Consider the following 14,633-nt stretch of genomic DNA (forward strand, 5'->3'; position numbering starts at 1 on the left):
ACCAAACTTGGCCACAATCATCATTGTAGTATCTAGTTTATTAAATGTGTCTGGTGACCCTGCCAACCAACCAACCAAGATGGCCGTCATGGCTAAAATAGAATATATGGGGTAAAATGTAGATTTGGCTTATATCTCTGACACCAATCATTTAGAGCAAACCTGACAGTGGTAAAATTGTTTATCAGGTCAACATCTATCTGCCCTGAAATTTTCAGATGAATCGGAGAACCTGCTGTTGGGTTGCTGCCCCTAAATTGGAAATTTTAAGGAAATTTTGCCACTTTTGGTTATTATCTTGAATATTATTATAGATAGAGATAAACTGTAAACAGCAATAATGTTCAGCAAAGTAAGATCTACAAATAAGTTGAGATGGCCAAAATGGTCAGTTGACCCCGGAGTAATAGCCAATTTTTAACTATTTTTTGTAAATTTTTGTTATCTTTTACAAAAATTTTCTCCTCTGAAGCTACTTAGACAAATTTAACAAAACTTGTCCACAATCATTATTAGGGTATCTAGTTAAAAAATGTGTCCCATGACCCCGCCCTTGAACCATGATGGCCGACATGGCTAAAAATAGTACATAGGGTAAAATGCAGTTTCTGGCACATATCTATAAAACCAAAGCATTTAGAGCAAATCTGATGTTGAATAAAATTGTTCATTAGGTCAAGATCTATCTGCCCTGAAATTTTCAGACCCATCGGGCAGCTTGTTGTTGGGCTGCTGCCCCTGAGTTGGGAATTTTAAGAAAATTTGCAGCCTTTGGTTATTACAAATGTATCTTGAATATTATTATAGATAGAGATAAACTGTTAATAGCAATAATGTACAGCAAAGTAAGAGCTACAAATAAGTCAACATGACCAAATTGGTCAATTGACCCCTTAAGGAGTTATTGTCTTTTATCATGTTTATAGTCAACTTTTAACAAATTTTGTAGATTTTTACAAAATATTTTCCACTGTCACTTCTGGGCCAATTTCATTATAGATAGAAATAGTTGTAAGCAGCAAGATTGTTCAATCTACAAACACATCACCAATACCAAGACACAATTTTGTCATGAATCCATCTGTGTCCTTTGTTTAATATGCACATAGACCAAGGTGAGCGACACAGGCTCTTTAGAGCCTCTAGTTTTAGAAATGCATGCTGAGGATAGTATCACTCACCTCACCTTAATAAAGAGACTTTTCTCAACTTATGAAGTGAAATATTTTAAAGGGCATTAGCTACAATTTAGACAAAAAATAAGAGGATGAGTTTCCCAAAATTGTTGCATGTGTATTTCTGCATTGAAGATACACAACATATTTTTTATTTTGATGTTGGTTTTTATTTTGTTTGTTAAAAATCTGGAAACTAATTTTCAATAATTTACAACATTTTTTTAATATATACTCTCTAGTTTTCGTTAGTGATTTATTACAATCTTTTTTGAATTTTTATATAGATTTGTAAATGTTATATATCTTTGTACAGGAAAGATATCTTTGATTTATTAAAATTTGTTATGTTTACATTGTTTTTTGTTGTCCTTTTGAAAAAAATAAAGTTTGTGTAGCCTTGCTAACAAAACAGAGTTGGGATGTATTGCTGAACTTTTAAACTATAAAATGGCATATATTTTGACAAGAATGCCAAGCTGTGTCCATACTGCATGTACTGGAGGGACATAGTAATAGCCTTTGTCAATATAAAAGATACTACCAGTATATTTTCCAGATAATAACTTTATTCAAACGTCTTGCAATTGGACTGTTATGAAACTTGGACAGAATAGAATCTTTATGACCAAGATTAAGTTGCATTTAAAGAAATTTTTTTTTTTTAAATTCTGTTATTTACTGAATTTTTATTTTACAACTCTTGCAGAAGTTCCGGGGATTTTACATCTCTTTATTTATATTACTGATGATACCTTGTGAACCCAGGTTGTCTGGGACCATTCAACTGACAGCTATGATACTTGGAATGATGGTTTATCATCATATGTAGTCGAATATATTCTAAACTGTCAGTCTGATTTTATCATTTATGTTAGAGTTATTGGACATATATGACAATGTGTTTTTTTATTGTAACACAATGACAACTGGTGAATCCTCCAAAACCTTTGAAAGGATTAGAAACAGTTCAATTATCAGTTAAAACAATTTGCATGAAAATGAGCTTTCATAGGATACTTGGTAGTTTTTGTGGAGCCTGCAACTTTTGTGGCAAAAAGCTCGACATAGGGATATTGATCTGGGCGTGGCAACAGCAAACTTCTTAAAAGCTGTATATTTTAGAAGATGGAAGACAGGGATGCTTCATACTTTGTTTTTAGATGCCTCATGTTACGAAGTTTCCAGCTATCATATGTTCATTGTCCTTCACTTCATTTTCATGGTTTAGTGACTACTTGAAAATGAAGTAAATGTTTTTTGTAATGTTAATTTCTCTCTTATTATGAGTGATACCATAACTATGTTTGGTATGTGCATAGCTTGCAAGGTCCTCATGCCTGTCAGACAGTTTTTATTTGACCTCCACCTCATTTCATGGATCAGTGTCTTGTATATTCAGTGTATGGCAGGACTGTAAGGTGTACATGTCCAACTGGCAGGTGTCATCTGACCTTGATCTCATTATCATGATTCAGTGGTCAAAGTTAAGTTTTTGAGTTTTGTTCTTTTTTTCAAATACTATATGCAATAGGTCAACTATATTTGGTGTATGGAAATATTTTATGATGTACATGTCAGTCTTGAAGGTTTTATTTGACCTTGACCTCATTTCATGGTTCATTGCACAGTTTTAAGTATTTGTGTTTTGGTCTGTTTTTAGCTCACCTGACCTGAAAGGTCAAGTGAGCTTTTCTCATCACTTGGCGTCCAGCGTCCTGCGTCCGTCGTCCCTAAACTTTTACAAAAATCTTATCCTCTGAAACTACTGGGCAAAATTTAACCAAACTTGGCCACAATCATCCTTGGGGTATCTAGTTTAAAAAATGTGTCCGATGACCCGGCCATCTAACCAAGATGGCCGCCATGGCTAAAAATAGAACACAGGGGTAAAATGTATATTTTGGCTTATATCTTTGAAACCAAAGCATTTAGAGCAAATCTGACATGGGGTAAAATTGTTGATTAGGTCAAGATCTATCTGCCCTGAAATTTTCAGACGAATCGGACAACCTGTTGTGGGGTTACTGCCCCTGAATTGTTTTTTTAAGGAAATTTTGCAGTTTTTGGTTATTATCTTGAATACTATTATAGATAGAGATAAACTGTAAACAGCAATAATGTTCAGCAAAGTAAGATCTACAAATAAGTCAACATGATCAAAATTGTTAGAGGACCCCTTAAGGAGTTATTGCCCTTTATAGTCAATATTGAACAACTTTTCATCATTTTTGTAACTTGTACAAAAATCTTCTTTTCTATAACTATGGGCCAAGTTGGCCGACATCAGTAAATACAGTTTTGTACTTCGTAGAACATTGAATTAGTGGTTCACATGTAACGACAAAAATTGGTATCCCATAAATATTAATAAATACACAGTACCAAATATGATTCCTATATATACTCATAAAAATAATAAATTTACATGGCAAAAAAACTATCACCAAGAAAATGAAGTGAAGAACAATGATCATAGGACAGACAGAATCTTTGTAACATAAGGAATCTGCATTCAAAGGTATGAAGCATTCATTGTCTTCTACCTTCTGAATTATACGGCTCAATACAAAAAGTACACACCGCTGTCCCTTGATATATAGCAGTATCTGTTTTGCATGCTGCTTCTTGTGGCAGGCTAGACAAAAAACTATTTTTTTTTAAATGTGACTACTTGGTATTGCGGGTAGCAGGATAACTTAAGTCCATATCACAGATACTGTGAGCAGTAATAAATCAAACTATATTTGGTGCAATGATTGTGATGTTAACCAGACAGGCAGGTTTCTTTTGACCTTGACCTCATTTCATGGTTCATTGATCTATGTTTAGTTTTTTTTAATTTTAGTCTGTTTCTAGAGGGTCATTATCATTGTTAATTGGTCAATGTTAAGTTTTTGTAGTTAGGTCCCTTTTTCGTATACTTTATATAAAATGACAACTATTATTAGGTATATGGAATAATTGAGAAGTGGACATGTTTGTCTGGCAGGGTTCATCTGACCTCTGATTAAGGTTAGGACTCTAAAAATAAAACTGATCTAGCTTTATTTTGGTGTTCTGTTACTCCTTTGGTTGATCCTCCCTGGTGTTTTAATGATTGATCTCTCAATTATTTGGTCATTAGTGTACCTAAGAACAGATATAAAAGTGTTTCTGCATATTGACATTGGTATTATACATTTATCAATCTTTAGTTTTGTGATAGAATTATGTCAACTGTTTTGTTAGTGTTTTTGATTTTTTTCTTTTGCAAATGGAGTGGCTGTTGTCTGCTCTATGGTCGGGTTGTTGTCGCTTTGACACATTCCCCATTTCCTTTCTCAATTTTATTGTCTGTTAGTCTTAATCTTATGACTTCTGGATGCCTCATTGATATCTTATCTCCCTTTATTTACTGTGGATTCGCTATTATTTCTGGGGTATAATTGTTATCCTAATGGACTGTATGCAAATTTGTCAAACCCATTAAATCAAGCACACTGTGATGAAAAAATGTTTTCTCAATTCATGAAAATAGTTTTTTTTATTGAATGCAGATGAACCCACAGAATAATACTTCACAACAATATATGTGCTGAGAAGTAATTGTTTGTCAAAATGATAAGCCAAAATACTTCAAAGTGATTATTTATATTACAGTAAGTTTTCTGTACATTTTAAATACATATTTATATAATGTACATAAGTTTTTTTACAATGTTAGATAGTGCTAAGAACCAATTCTCTTCATCATCCCAAAAGTCATACAAATGTAAATAAAATTTCCAAAAATTCACTGAATTGTATTATCATTTACATATGAACATTGGATTGATGTAGTTCTTGGTTAAAGTACTAAGAAAATATCACAGATAAAAAATATATATAACATGTATTAAATAACAAATAAACGACCATGCATAATTATGATCTTTTAAAAGATGAAATGCACATCTAAATTGAGCTCTATGGTTCATCACAAGATGAATTACAAAATTTCACCAATATCCTAATCAATACAGAAATAGTACAAAGTTTAATACACATTATTAGAATTTAAAAAGGTCTTGGCAGCTGAACTTTTATTCTGATAACTAAGTAATTTATGCAAATTTAAAAATTGAAATCATATTATATCTTGTAGATTTATTTTTTCTGAAAAACTGTGACCTAAATGTTCATTAAAAGGTCATCATTTAAACATATAAAATAAATAGTCAATTATCCAGAAATGAAGAGTTACCTCCCATAACCACTTGTCACTTCATAAAATTACTTTAAACTTTGTATATGCTTCTTTTAACTTGCTCTATCAGTAACATTTTTTCGTTTTTTTTTTAATAATTTTCTATATGAGGGGAAAACTTCTAGCATAATACTTGTTTATATGCATAAACATCATAATTTTGACTTCATTATTCATTCAACCAGAAATTCTACTGTATGGCTAAAATCAAATTTATTTCATTAAAAAATCCGTTCTTAAATATAACTCATTTGCAGATTTGTGACTTATTCAATACTGAGTTTTAATTCAAAATAAAGTAAAAAAAGTTTGATTCAGCCATTTTTTTTTCTTCTATTTAGCGATGAGCACTACGTTGCATCATTGCCCGTCTCATTGGATGTGGTCGATCAACTTCAGGATTATCAAGACAAGTTTTAAGTCTCTGTTGATATTCAAATTCAGCCTGCATTCCCAATCTATATTCTGCTTCATCTCTTTCAAAATCTTGTTGTTTAAGTCTGTGATTATAGTCTATTTGGCCAGATAAATCATTTTGGTACTGTTGATTTTTGTGCCAATTTTTCTCCATTTGTTCATATTCATATTTTTTGTTTTCTTCGATTGTCCTTAATAATTCTACTTTTTCTCTTTCAGCTACTGCTTGTTTTTTCTCATTTTCCATCACTGAAATTGAAATCAAATAATTACTAATAAACCATATTTAAACTACAGAGATACATCAAAATCACAAAAAAAACTGAATAATCTAACCTTTGTCTGACATTTGGCATAAAAATTACCCCTGCAGAAAATGTTGTATTTTGAAGAGGTTTTTTTAGTTAATCTTCGTCGAGAATGTTCAGACTTTGAGAAAAAAGCTCAAAATTGCATTTTAATCATTGTTATCATACAATGTTCAAATCAAACCTAATTTTAGCTGTTGTTTTGACTGATTTCCTAATCTTTTGTGTGTTTATATTTAGATACATATTTAATGCACCTCACTATACAGTCATGGGTAATTTCTCTTTAAATTTCATTTTGGTCTAAAACAAGGTTACCGATGGATTACTTAAGTCATTAAAATTAAGTGTTTTTTACACAGAGCAATTAGGAAACTTTAATAACTTCATGACCATGTACAAGTATTGCTACTACACATGCAAATATAATTGTTATCTTACATCTCTCTTGTAACTGTACAGCACGTCCCCGCAGTACATCAGCTAATAACTTTTTACGAGCCTCTCTTTCAAGTCTCCATTGGTTCAAACGTTTCTGCCACATCTTTTCTACCTCCTCATGAATCAATCGCTCTAGTTCAATCTCCTTTGCCATTTCTTCCTCCTTAAGCTGTCGGAGATATTCACGGTATCTTCTATCTTCCTCTCGCATTTCTTTCTGTTTTAATTAAAAATAATGATAATGTAAGTTTTAGTGAAATAGCCATTTTCCTCCTGCATTATGACTTACTGATAAAAAAAAAAACATTGGCTGATTATATTATGGGTTATATAATCGGCAAAGTTTAAACAAATACACTTTTTCTTATCAGTTAAATTTCCATTCCAATAATGTGATAAAAAGCAAACAATTTTTTTTTAATGGCCAAAAAACTTTAAAGTAAAAATGTAATGCTGGAGAAAATAATTCATTAAATATGATAATTTTATCTTGAATTAAAAAAATAAACTGTTATCACAGAAATATGTCTCGCCTTTTTGTAATTTTGATTATGCAGATGTTGAAATCAAAATAGCAATACTTTAACATCTTTCACAAGTTATGAAAATATTCAAAGCCAATGAACCATGACTGAGTTACATGGCTAAACAATCTCCATGTAAATGAGATGTGCCAATGCTTATACAACTGCATACCAAATACCATCATGACCATTGACTTATCATAAGTTGTTCCCAAATCTAAATACAAACATTAACTAGTAACTATAGAAAAGTTTCAAAGTCAATAAGAGGGGGTTGGGCTATATAATTTCCATGCAAACGATACTTGCAAATGCCAATAAATTTGCATACCAAATATCATTGACTCGACATTAGCAGTTCATCTTAAACTGATCTAATCACAAACTAATAAATGTAAACTAAGATAAGTTTCAAAGTCATTAGACTGTGACTGAGGGGTGAGGCCAAATATTCTCCATGGAAATGAGATGTGCCAATGGTTATACAACTGAATACCAATTAACATTGGCCTACCACTAATGGTTCCCCTTGAATTGACCTTATCACAAACTTATACATGATAACTCAGAAAAATTTTCAAAGTCAATAGACCATGACTAAGGGGGCAGAGCCAAATTATCTCCATGGAAATGAGATATGCCGATGCTTACACAACTACATACCAAATATCATTGATCTACCACTTGTGGTTACCCATAAACTAACCTATAAATCACAAAACTAATACAATGTACAAATGTACATGTAAAATAAGCAAAAGTTTCGAAGTCAATAGACCATGACTGAAGGGGCAGGGCCATATAATCTCCATGGAATGGAGATGTGCCAATGCTTATATAACTGCAAACCAAATATGATTGATCTACCACTTGTGGTTCACCATAAACTAGACCTAATCACAAACTAATACATTGTTGACGCTGCCACCAGAAACAAGGCGAGACAAAAAATGAAACAAATTTTTTTACAGCCTGCATATTCTGTAAAATGAAATACCTTTTTCTGTAGTTGTTCCAATGCCTCATTTCTGGACTCCTCTAATAACTGTTCAAGTATCTTCAAATCAAATGCTAATTGTTCTTGCTCTAATTTGGCCTTCTTTTTCATCTTGAGTTGTAGAGACATATCTAACATATCTCTTGTCTCATTTTGTTGACGGACCTTATCTTCCCATGCTCTCTGTTCCTCAATCTTACGCAGCATTTCTTGCTCAAGAAGAAGTTGTCTTTCTTCTTGTTTGAGACGTTTTTCTTCTTCTTTCTTTTCTTCCAAAGCTGCCATTTGTAATCTAAGCACCTGTATAATGAATATTATTAGTTCAGTTAAAAGGCATTTAACTACACGGCCTAGCCAAGATCAGATGTGCATTTCATATTGGGTCTATGTTATAGGCTTGTAAAGACAAGAAGATAAACTTTACATAAGTAATACATCTTTGAACTGAAGAAGAGAATGTAGGGCTTCACAATGAATATCAAATATTATGTATAGGTGTTACCGTTTTGAAAAAAAACACTAAAATACACGCTGAAAATGGGCAAAATTTCACGTTATGTTGTTTCATTTAAAATTTCGCTGTTTTTATCATTTGATAGTTAATAAGTGAACTTAATTTGAACTACATTATTGGTTCACTCTTATAGACAATTTATTCATCTTTCTTTTACTGGTTGTTGCAACAAAAAATCTTCAGTGGTTACAAATTAAGTTATGATAAAAAGTGGAATACTATGCGCTTGTTATGCAATTTTGTACTTTTGATTTTAGCTTGCTCAGTGTAGTGATAAAAGAGAAAAATAAATCAAATTTATGCTATTATGTGTTTTGTTTTCTCTTCTAGTATATACATTATAAAAAAATACCTCATTTATCAAAATTGCAGTACCCTAGCTGGAGATATGTGCTATCAAAGTTGGATATACAAATAAAGTGAAAAAATGTCTTGTCCGTAGACATGCATTCCCTAGAAAACTGGAAGCATAATTACTTTAATGTTACGTTGCTAAGTTCCTGTTCTTTTGTAGATATGAAAACACTACTAACATTTTTTTCTACCATCTATTAATAGAGGAATAAATTCAAAAATATGTCAGAATGTCTTGTCCGTAGACACATGTCTTGTCCGTAGACATGTCTTTTTATCAATATTGCTTGGCTTCATGGGTCTTAACAAGTCCTATGTGTTGTTTAAACTTAGAAATATCTTATTTTTAATAAATAAATGGTTATTTAAGTGTTCTCAATTTTTGTAAAATTACTTTACAGGAGTGGATTTTAAAAAGTGTCAGATTATCAGTCATAAAAAGCATACCTTATTTTACTCCAATATTGTTTATTCCAGTTGCTGCATACCATAAAAGATTAACTAAATCAAATGAAGAAAAAGTATTTCTCTCTCTAACTTTATCTTTTGCATTTAAGTATTAACAGCAGATGAGGAAGTGTCTACGGACAAGACACTTGTACATAACAAGTATTAAATTCAATTATATATCTGCTATGGAACTTAAATCTTATTTATAGGTGATGAAAGTTATCTATTCAAATTAAAACGCAGTATTTTCAACATAAATATAGTCACAATTAATTCTAACAGATTTTTTTTAACTGAAATTGTCTTGTCCGTAGACATCACCACAATATATTTGTATCCAATTTCCTTGAGTTCAGCATAATTTGATAGGTAAAATGTATGTTATTTTTTCAAGAGAACACATTCAGCTATGTCAAAATTGAGTTTTAATAATAGTTTGATTGTTTTAAACAGTCAGATATATGGATTTCAGTTAAAAGAATGTGTCTTCATTTTGGCTTAATCAATAAATTATTGAGATATGTAAAGAACTGTGGGTACATTTTTATATTTTCCAAAATTTAAAAAACACAACTTTAAATTTAATTAGTAACTTTTAATCTTAACTTTAACAATCATCTTTGAAAGCATTTAATTGAATATCAATAAAATGTCTTGTCCGTAGACATTATCAAAATGTATTTGTTTCCATTTTCCTCGAAGTTAAGCATCATTTGATAGATAAACCTGATAAAATGTATGTTTTTTTTCTTCAAGGGAACACTTTCAGCAATATCAAAATTAGGTTTTAATAATTCATTTCATTAAATATGAATACAATGTCTTGTCTGTAGACAAAACATATAAATTGTATTGCTAATTTTGATTGTTTATTGTACGAAAATGCATCAAGTTATTTTAAAGTTCTATACACCAAAAGAAAGGTTTTTTTTGGAAGTTTTGTTATTTATAGATAAGTTTAGATACAGTTTTATCAGATAAGATTAATGATCAAAGAAAGCTACTGTTGTTTGAAATAACTGTGAGTTAAACATGTTCTTGTCAATTTTTTTTCAATTAAAATGTTTGATATTCAATAATTCAAAACATATTTTGTTGTCTTTGTCATTGACCAAAAATCTGACACTGGTGACCATGTCTTGAAGGCAACCATTAAAGAAAATTATACAGTTTTTAAACACCATTTATTTAATAAAAATATTAAATATTTCTTCCAAAACTGGATCTAATTATATAAATGCTTCCAGTGTTAGCCTAACGATGACAATTTTTCATAATTTAAACCATTTTTGAACCAAAATATCAGAAGAGTTTTTCCCTGAGGTGATACTCATTTTTGACTTCATGTGAAACACAAAATGCACATCTGATTGTGGCTAGGCCGTACAGCCACTAAGAGAAAAGTGACATTTTAACTAAAAAGTAACATTGTGTCTTGGGTTACAGATATTTTTAGCTGCAATCTAATTTTTCTTAATTATAATCACATTGACTCTGAAAGTCACCACGGTTAAACTTATCACATGTTTATGATGTTCATAATTGTCAATCATTACCTTAAGTACTTCTTGATTTCTTTCATATGTTGCCTTAGCATCCCTCTCCTCTCTGGCAGCTTTAGCAAGTCTATCTTCTTCCCATAATTTGGCATACATATCATCCTCAACTCTCTTGGCATGGTTTAATTCATCCTTCACTCTTAGTTGTTCTAATCTTTCCACGCACACTTCATCCTGTTGACGTTTAGATAATGTGGATCTAAGCTCTTCACATTGATCTCTGGAAAAAACAATTATTTAAAAATAAAAAGCTGAAGTTTGTAGAAATGTATTAAAAAAAATAGACATTTAATATAATGTCAATTAAAACTACACATGTACATTTCATGTTTCAACTTCTGAAGTGTAGTGAAGGTTTAAATCATATACTAATAAAACATGTAGTGTTAATAAGACATTTTATTTCCAATTTATTTTTTACATGGTCTATTATTATGTAATTAAAAAAAAAATCTGGTTAAGCAATTTAAATGGTTCATTTCTGAATTCTTTACATTTATCTTTCTCATTCTTCATGAAAATATAACACTGAAAGTCTAATCTAAGATTTCAGTAAATGTTTAGCAGAACATTCAACTTGGTTGTAATTTTCATACAGCTTGGACTGAGTGTACATGTGTAAGATGAAAATGCAAATCAGCAGTGTTGTTAAGTTCCCATAAAGTTTTCACTTGATTGACAGTGGAAATATGCACACATACAAAAGTAGTTAAATTTACCTGAACTGTTGGTCATATTTCTCCTGTACATATTGAAGTCTTTCATCCTCTCTTCTGTCTTTAAGGAACTTGGCTCTTTCTCTCATTTTTGCCTGTCTTTCCAGCACAGTTTCTTCCTTTGCATCCATTTCTCTAAGATACATTTGTTCCTCTTGTCTTAACAAACTTCTCAGTCTGAAATAATTGAAGATGGTAATTTAAAATAAAGACCAATTAAATACCTAGCATTCTAATGTTCATAAAAGGTATAAATTGGACTATATGTTGTTTTACACATAAGCAGTTAGGTCAACAACTGAATGCATTTCTGAAGAAACAGCAAAAAATTTAAACAATATTAAGCAGTTTGAAATAATTTTCTTCTCATTTTATTTTAACATCTTCTCTAAAATTAGGTAACCATATTACTAGTTTCCAAAAGATATTTGAATAACATGGAAAATGTTAGTCAGCTAATATCTGTGGTGAAGCTAGTTCATTATCCTATAAACTTTGATAAAAAACAAAAAACAAAAACAAAAAAACCACACAAATGTTGGTATCCTTCAGGGTTCTCACTAAGGAGTTATAAAGGTGAGTCATTATAACCATAGTGAGTCCAACAGTGAGAAGATGGAATTTTATTGCTATTTCATTTATTATGTCTGTCCCATGACAAAATAGTGTTAGGATACAACATCAAATTTAGAGTTTTTTAAACTTCTGTCATAAAATAATGATATTTGTGCTTAATTGATCTATGCAACATTGCACAATTTTAATGCATCTTATGGCTCACCAGATTTGAAAATGGTAAGTCCAAACAAATTTTCACGAGTCCATACATGACTCACAGACTCTTCTTAGTGAGAACCCTGTTACTTTATATAACTGTACCAAAAATGATGTTTATGACATCACTGGGATGCCAATAATATTGACAATTATAATAATGCAATTTTGTGTTGCTGTCTGACTGGTAAATTTAAACTAATGTCTTATAATTGGTAAAGTTAAACTAATGTCTTATAATTGGTAAAGTTAAACTAATGTCTTATAATTGGTAAAGTTAAACTAATGTCTTAATTGGTAAAGTTAAACTAATGTCTTAATTGGTAAAGTTAAACTAATGTCTTATAATTGGTAAAGTTAAACTAATGTCTTAATTGGTAAAGTTTCAAACATACTTGTCTCTTCTGTCTTCAACAGAGAAATGATTAGCCTGGATAAGACCTTCCACTCTTCTTCTAGTTGCATTTAGTTTTAGTTTTCTGTCTGTTGTTCTTTCCCATTCATTTTTTATGTCATTGAATTCCATGTTTTCCATATTCTTTGAGTATGATGCTAATTTGTCTTCTTTTTTCCTTCTTTCTAAAATTAAATACTCTGGTGGCCTTTTGTTTGGAGGTCTTGCCATCTGCAAATAAAAATCAAAATGTCAATTTTAATGGAAAAAAAATAAAAAATTAAATAGTTTGCAATGGATATATCTAGTAATTGTTCTCTGTACATGTGTTCTTGTGTGGTTCTACATGTACATGTACAAAATGTACATGTATAGTGTATTTATGCCATAAAGTCCTTCATGTAATTCAATAGACCAACAATGCATGAGGTAAAGAAGAATTCTGTGTATTCCTGTTCAGGAGTACAATTATGAACTCTTTTCATTGTTTTCGAAATTCCAATAGGAAATGATTGAAAAAGGAAATACAAATGTAATGTCAGCCATGTAGTTGTGAGGAAAAATAAAGTCCTGAAGAAGGCCAATGGCCGAAACGTCTCAAAAAAACTCTTTTCAGAAATTCCATGGACTAATTGAGAAATTTAATTCTGTCCTCGTACATTACATCGCAAACCTTAATACCTTTATCAATGACATACAATGTATTTTAAATATAAGAGTTCATAAATAATACATTTTGTGCAACATCATTTCTAAAAGAATGCAGGACAACTCAGCCTGGAGACATGTCGGACAGAGTCCACTTTAGGGTACAAGTTAAATCGGCACCTGGTCAAATCAGCACCTAATTATAGTCAAATCAGCACCTATTCAAAGAAAAATCGGCATCTGATCTATAAGATAACTCAGATTGTCTATTAGGACAACAGTCACAAAGTATTAAACAAATGTTCAAAAAGGATTTGAACTAAATTATTATAAATTATTAAACGATATATTTTACATGGCAACATCATTTTGCCTTGTTCCTGAATTTACCAACATAATTAAAATAAATACTGTATTACAATGTATGTGAATACAAATTTTAACTATCTTTATTATAAATTGTCTATAATTCGTCTATATACATACACTTTTTTTTTGTACATGTAGACATCCTTTATAGACAATCCGAGCTGTCGTTATTTATATACTTTCAAAATTGGCTTCAAAACATTCAACAGACACATACATGTTTCCCTTCAATCATTTATTTCGCCAGAAAGACAAAAGTCTAGTTTTACACTTAGTCTAATTAAGTTGTTATTATAGATGGTCGGTCGGAGTTGTCTTATTGACGACCAAAGTTGTCCTATTGACAGTCCGAATTGGCTTCAAAGACTGTCCAAGTTGTCTTAGTGAATACAAAAATATTGTTTTGTTTGGTGACAAAACGTAAAAGACAAATTAAAACTGCTTGAACAATCACAAATAAAAACTGCAAGATCAACTGTTTATTATTGTAAATATATACTCACAATTGCAACTGACGATGGCGTAGGACCCGTAAATTCACGAGTCCTTCGAACATGTTTTGTAATCATCATTTTGAATGGTTTATCTGCAACGTTATTGACACAAATTAAGAAGTTATAGAGCTGGTTTGTCTACAATCATGGCCACAGTATTTACGTTTCCAGGAAGTGACGTCCCCAACAACATTAAAAAATGATATTCCAATCCCGATAATATAAATACTTATCAATACTGATATATGAAGCTTTTGTGCAAATATTTCAT

General features: G+C 30.9%; 1 protein-coding gene across 1 annotated transcript; it reads right to left on the minus strand.

Moving 5' to 3' along the window:
* Positions 1-4,789: 4,789 nt before the first annotated feature.
* On the minus strand, positions 4,790-14,542 carry LOC143073249 (cilia- and flagella-associated protein 53-like). Its single transcript, XM_076248656.1, has 7 exons — positions 14,372-14,542; positions 12,853-13,082; positions 11,687-11,860; positions 10,965-11,187; positions 8,091-8,390; positions 6,570-6,786; positions 4,790-6,069 (listed from the first exon to the last, which is right to left on the minus strand). Exons 1-7 carry the CDS (start codon positions 14,438-14,440, stop codon positions 5,741-5,743), a joined length of 1,542 nt encoding a protein of 513 aa, XP_076104771.1. The 5' UTR covers positions 14,441-14,542; the 3' UTR covers positions 4,790-5,740.
* Positions 14,543-14,633: the final 91 nt, after the last annotated feature.

This window comes from Mytilus galloprovincialis, chromosome 4, assembly GCF_965363235.1.
Source record: "Mytilus galloprovincialis chromosome 4, xbMytGall1.hap1.1, whole genome shotgun sequence".
NCBI classification, from domain to species: Eukaryota; Metazoa; Mollusca; class Bivalvia; order Mytilida; family Mytilidae; genus Mytilus; species Mytilus galloprovincialis.

Coding starts and splice junctions, on each gene's coding strand:
- LOC143073249 (XM_076248656.1), bottom strand. CDS start 14,440: ATGATGATTACAAAACATGTTCGAAGGACTCGTGAATTTACGGGTCCT. Junction 11,861..12,852: donor GTTGAAGACAGAAGAGACAA/GTATGTTTGAAA, acceptor CAATTATTTCAG/ACTGAGAAGTTTGTTAAGAC. Junction 6,070..6,569: donor TGTACAGTTACAAGAGAGAT/GTAAGATAACAA, acceptor TTTCAATTTCAG/TGATGGAAAATGAGAAAAAA.